This window comes from Argentina silus (assembly GCF_951799395.1).
Source record: "Argentina silus genome assembly, chromosome: 10".
NCBI lineage: Eukaryota > Metazoa > Chordata > Actinopteri > Argentiniformes > Argentinidae > Argentina > Argentina silus.
Window position 1 is genome coordinate 16,362,755 of NC_139664.1, and position 6,280 is coordinate 16,369,034.

The 6,280-nt window shown below is 44.9% G+C and overlaps 1 protein-coding gene across 2 annotated transcripts in view; it reads right to left on the reverse strand.

The window, feature by feature from the left end:
- Window positions 1-5,589, reverse strand: part of lars2 (leucyl-tRNA synthetase 2, mitochondrial) — a 34,306-nt gene extending 28,717 nt beyond the window's left edge. Inside the window, exons 1-3 of one of the 2 annotated variants that reach the window (XM_083678308.1) lie at window positions 5,458-5,589; window positions 3,403-3,680; window positions 1,801-1,932 (exon numbers count right to left, since the gene is read on the reverse strand). In XM_083678308.1, coding sequence (XP_083534434.1) covers window positions 1,801-1,932; window positions 3,403-3,669 — 399 coding nt within the window. In that variant the 5' untranslated portion in view covers window positions 3,670-3,680; window positions 5,458-5,589. The remainder of the gene's footprint in view (window positions 1-1,800; window positions 1,933-3,402; window positions 3,681-5,457) is intronic. The other variant, XM_083678309.1, reaches the window with a different exon arrangement.
- Window positions 5,590-6,280: the final 691 nt, after the last annotated feature.

Below are 6,280 nucleotides of genomic sequence, written 5' to 3' on the forward strand. Positions count from 1 at the left end.
CTACTGTGATGGAGAAGTCTTGGAGAGGGCAGGCTTTCCCCGGGAGGAAGAGCACCTCAGTCTTCTTAAGGTTGAGCTTGAGGTGGTGGGCTGATATTCAAGTAGAAATGTCTGTAGACACGCAGAGACAGGTGTTGCCACCTGTGTGTCAGAGGGGTGGAAAGAGAGAAAGAGTTGAGTGTCATCTGCGTACCAGTGGTAGGAGAAACCATGTGAGGAAATTACCAAGCCAAGAGATTTGGTATAGAGGGAGAACAGTAAGGGCCTGAGGACAGAGCCCTGGGGGACCAATAAATGCCATTTAGCTGACGCTTTTTATCCAAAGCGATTTACATTACAGTGAGCGCATACATTTTTCAATATATATGGTCCCAGCAGTGATTGAACCCACAACCTACGAGTTGTTTGCGCCATGCTATACCAACTGAACCACAGAGGACCACTCTACACACTACATCACTCTGATGTTCAAACGGGGAGAGTAATCACCATGTCATCACAGGGAACAGTTTGAACAGAGGCGGAGGACTTGCCCCCCTGCTTACCCCCCCCCCGCAGAAACACTTAAGAGACAGCAGGCATCCAGAGGCTCACCAGCTTAGGAGTAATCATTATGACATGAAAGCCTCTCTCGTCACAATCACGGCTGGTAATTTACCATCCCCATGTCTTATAAACAGGTCTTCTAGCCACCGAGCTCTACTCAGTCACTTAACAAAGCAGCAGGGGTGTATGTGTGTGTGTGTGTGTGTGAGTGTGTGTGTGGCGTGCGTGCGTGCGGCGTGCGTGCGTGTGTGTGTGTGTGTGTGTGTGTATGTGTGTGTGTGTGTGTGTGAGTGTGAGTGTGAGTGTGTGTGTGGCGTGCGTGCGTGCGCGTGTGTGTGTGTGTGTGTGTGTGTGTGTGTGAGGAGGGGGTTGGGGGGGAGAGTGTAGGAATACTGTGCTGGCAACAATGGAGTTGCTCTTGAGTGCTTCTGAGGGAGAAAAGAAACAGCACCTCTTATAGTCGAAACAGCTTCGATGCATTTGAGACGGCGGCCATTGTGATTCAGACTAGGGACATCAATGCATGCCGAGCCGTAATGAGGATCTCAGCTTCCACTCCACACAAGAGATGAAGAGATGGAGAGATGAAGGGATGAGGAGATGCACGGAAGACTGACTCTTGACTATGCTGCTACACATCTCCACATTACCAGGCCTGAGTCGTGACGGTAAAGTCTGTGTGGATGCATAAAGTGAGTGACGGACAGGGAAAGGAATGGGGACAGACATGCATGACGAATGGAGGGAAGGAGACAGTCATGACTCATGGGCACGGATTCAATTTGATAATGAGTCATCCATTCATTACCAATATTTTCTCAAGTCATAAATTATTTGCCTGGCTAATTAGTATGACCTGGTTAAGCCCATCAAACTCTAGAGCAGGGGTCTCAAACCGGCGGCCAAAGGGGCCAAATATGGACTGCCTTCTTGTGGCCACAGACTGATATTGACTTCATATCAATATCAGGCCCCCAAGAGGATTTCCCCCCTTGTTTTGCTTAGAGCCCCACAGTAGGTAGAAAGAAACCCACTGTACCTCATTCTCTGGAAGAAGGCTCAGCTTAGTTCAGCTCCATAGTGTAGTTAGGGTATATGTAGGTATGGATGAGGTTAAAACCAGCAGTATGGATGAGGTTTAAGCCAGCCGTATGGATGAGGTTAAAGCCAGATATGAATAAGGTTAAAGCCAGGTATGGATGAGGTTAAAGCCAGCAGTACGGGTGCAGTTAAAGCCAGCAGTATGGGACCTACCTGGTGACCTCTCATCCTCTGGAAGTGTCCGATGGTGTCACTGATGGTGTACACTCGCACGTGACCCATGTGGAGACGACCTGACGGGTACGGAAACATGGACAGGACATAAAACTTCTTCCTGCGGGAACCCTGGGGAAGGCAAAGGATGGAGAACACTTTCAGAAATACGTCCTGTGCACTTCAGGAGTAGGGCCCTGACCATGTGATCTGAGACGGGAAAAACACAAGGCCCTTTTAATGAGCCCTGAGAGAACCTCAGGGCTCATTAAATGACCTGACTCAATAATGACCAATAATGACCTGGAAATGACTTCTTAGGACACTTGACAGGAACCTTTTTTTGAGGGGGTGCCTTATTAGGTTCCATTATCCTCATATCCGACTCTAAAACTACAGACACACCCATGTTATTGTCTAGGCCAAAAGTTAGGCTAACCAGCCAGTGCTAGTAGACTCAGAACTCCTCTCTGTGCAGATGTCTGGCTGCAGTGTTACGCTTCCTCTCCATTGTGACTGAGTCTTTAATGATGCCCACCCTGTGTCTCTGGGAACAGCCAGTGGAGTGAGAGGTTATCTGACTGCTCTAGAGACACACTGTATTCAACAGGCAAGGTCAAGGGGGGGGGGGGGGGGCTGAATAACTGAACAGCCCCAGACTATTTAACACCCAGGAGCAGCGTCTCATGTCATCTCTGAGGGGCTCATTGTCAGTGTGGACTGTGTGCGCAGTCTCCTCTATATCATCCATTATGGATCCATTCTGAATCATCTGAAAGATGTGCATTACAAACAGCCCAGGTACACACACACACAGCCCAGGTACACTAACAGTTATACATAATTATGATTAGTTCTGCTGGATGCTTAATGACCAGGGCATAGTTAAAAATGAGATTATATTTAGCAATTAAGCCAGGGGTGCTTTAAAATATTCATTGGCAGAAAATCTCCTCCACCAGCCTCTCTACTGATAGAGAATCAGATGGCACTTTTCTCACACACACACACACACACACACACACACACACACACACACACACACACACACACACACACACACACACACACACATCTACTTAACACTAAGGAGTGGGATGATATCATGGATAGAGACTTTCTGATCATCTGATGATCGAGTAGAATACACACAAACCTGTTGGACGTGTGCCAAGCATAATAAATAGTGCATCTTTAATCATTGATTAACTCTACTTTCTCATCTTGTCTAGGTAAAGTAGCACTGGGGCCTATGTATCTAACAGTGGAGGATTTCTACCTCCACCAGCCTCCCCTGGTATCTACTGGCCTGTCCAAGAACTGTGTCTACTAGCCTGGCAATGGATTTGCTTTACTGACACTATGTTTGCTTCCCTTAAGTGAAACAAAGCAAATTATTAGTGTGGTCCCAGGTAGTTAAAGTTAAAAAGGGACATGAACCAGGTCTCTTTTGAAAAAATTGATTTTTATCTCAATGAGACTAACCTGGATAAATAAAAGTTAGATAAAATGTATAATATATTTTTTTTTAAATAATTAAAAATTAAATAAATTTAAAAAAAAAGGCCAACAGGAAACAGTGAGAAGCGCCGACTCACTCACCTCCTCCTGTGTATCCTTCTGCCACTGCTCCATGATACGAGGGTGCCACCACTGTTCCACCCTGCGCCTGGTGTCAGCTTTATAGTCCCTGTCCCACACCCCTGTATCACTGAACAGGGTCCGCACGCCAGGGGAGACAGGCCAGTGCATAGGGGTCAGGAGGAGAGCACCCCTGTGTCTGCCCAACTTGGCCATGCCTAACATGGCCAAGCCCATCCTGGCCATGCCCAGTGGGCAGAGAGACACCCTGCACATGACTGTCTGCATGGCACTGTCACCTAGGCAACACAAGACCACAGTCTGAGAGAAGGAAGAAGACAGAGGCAGTATCAACGGCACTATCCTTAGGGAACAAACAGGCGATTGGAAACAAAGTGAAAATACACGCTTCTGTTTTTTGTGAACAACCATCACAGTTTGAATAACAGATGCACAACATCATCGTTCATCAGCATCACATAAAAACATCAAAGGGCAAACATAATATGATAACTAGGCTATCCTACAGATATCTACACAACACACACACACACACACACGCACAGACACAGTCACCAAGGTAACGCAACACTTTGGTTATAATAACACTGTAACCTTGACAACAGAGGACAGGACACCACTCACAGAGGACACATACTGTATCACTAGATGCTGTCATGAAAACAGTCCCAAGGGAGCGTTCCAGGCCAAACAGACCTATTTCTACCTTTCTATAGCTGCCTATCACACTTTATGTAGGAAATATCAACCCAAAGGTTAGAAGGCAGCAGAACCCCCTCCCCCTCTCTTTCTATAAACTGGAAAAGCTGCGCCTTTGGAGTAGCCTAAACCCCTGGAGAGCTTTCTAAGTAGCCTATAACTGTCCATAGCTGTCACGACACACTGTATAGGCCTAGGCCTAGAGTAGGGGGCCGAGCCTATCTGTATGGACAGTGTCATGTAGGCTACTTGATATGACTAAGATGCTTTGAATGATTTAGCTTAGTGTTGCACGGCATAGTCACTACATTTGAATCCAAAGATTAGGCCCCTGTTGCATCCACTGACCATTATAATTCAACATTGATGCAAACAATTCTGATGACGCAAGATGCCCACCTTTCATGTAGGCCTAGCCTATAAAGGGAGGTCTGTAAACTCTGTCTTACCTCAGGGTTTTTCTAAATGAGTAAGAGTGTTAGTCATTCCAGTGCTGTAGCTCAGGGTTGGGATGACTAGAGGCAGTGTCCTCTCTGAGACACCCACTCACACACTCATAGATAGGCAAAAGGCATGCTGCTGTAGTGTAGCCTATTCTCTGTGGAGCATCAGAGCGGCAAGCCCATGCACCCCCCCCACCCCCACCCCCACCCCATCAAGAGACGCAGACTGCTATACACTCAAGGCTGTGTGTGTCTGTCTGTCTGTGCATGTGTGCATGTCTTACTCTCTCTCTTTCTCTGTCTGTCTTGAGTCACACACACACACACACACACACACACACACACACACACACACACACACACACACACACACACACACACACACACAGAGGATGGGATGTTTCTATGGTTACTGCAATACCTTATAAAAGATTCATTAATAACCTTGACAGACTCATGATTATGTACTCATATTGAAGTGTATTCCCATCCACAAACATAGACAAATCATTCTGAACACACTCCTCCTAGAGTATGTCTAAATCTAGGCAGGCCACTGATGAATGAATAACAGGAAACAATTCTAGACCTGATGGTTTCAGCTTGCAATTAGATAGCCAATAGAAGCAAGAGGGATGCCAAGATATCCGAATTTAGCCTTAGCAGGAGAGAGACAACACATGACAGCCATGGATTTTATTGACATTGCTTGTTGTGAAACTGTTTGACGTTTGCATGCCCGTCGGCATAACATGTTCTTAATTCTAGCTAGCTAACTTATAGCCTACTTGACCGCCTGAGTTTACATGACTGTAGCTTTCAGTCAGCAGCACGCTGGACGTAACGTTACAAAATGTTGCATGATGTATTCGTAGGATATCACAAGTACAATCAAACCGGTAAGGCTACTCACTGTTAATTTTCGATTCCTTACGATAACCGATATGACTTTAATCACCTACATCATATTCAACATGTCACAGTGCACATAAACTCGTTGTAATTGACCTGTTGTCATAGACACATCCCTCCCATGTGCGCCGCCATATTGTTCTGTAAAAGCTTTATTGAGAGCTTCCTTATAGAACAGCATAACAGTGTGAGAGGGGATGTGTGGAATACTAGGTAAATAGCTTTGATTTGCAGATATTTATTTTATTTTTTGAGAAATACTGAGGAAGCTAAGATAAACTTCGAGATATTTCTCAATTGCTGATAGTCTCCATGTGTAGCATATTCATAATGTTTAGTCAATCCACAATACAACACAATGTTTACACTGTGACCTAATAGTGAGATTGGAAAATTAGAAATCAGACCATAGAATTCTGTTTCAATCTATTTAGATATGTCATAATTAAAGTCATGATGATTTCAGAATGAAACACTATCTTATTACACAGGTGCAGGTAAAATAGGTTTTATTATTGGATATCCTGACCCAAGAGCAGTATGGCAGTGGCTTTGGCCAAGATATGCAGCAAAGCTTGTTAAAAGAGAAATAGAAATCATGCATCCGTTTTCTGTGAGTATTGACACACCTCTTGCACAAGTTTACTTGCTCCCGTATTACTGGCATTTAAATTCCATTTACTTTTCTCTGACTGTCAAGAAAAACGTTCTAAATTAATTAAATATATTTCCTTGTGCAGTACACCTGCAGCTATATACAATCAATACAATAATGTAGAACTGCTGAACACACAAATTCTAGATTGCCTTAAATTCATCTCTTC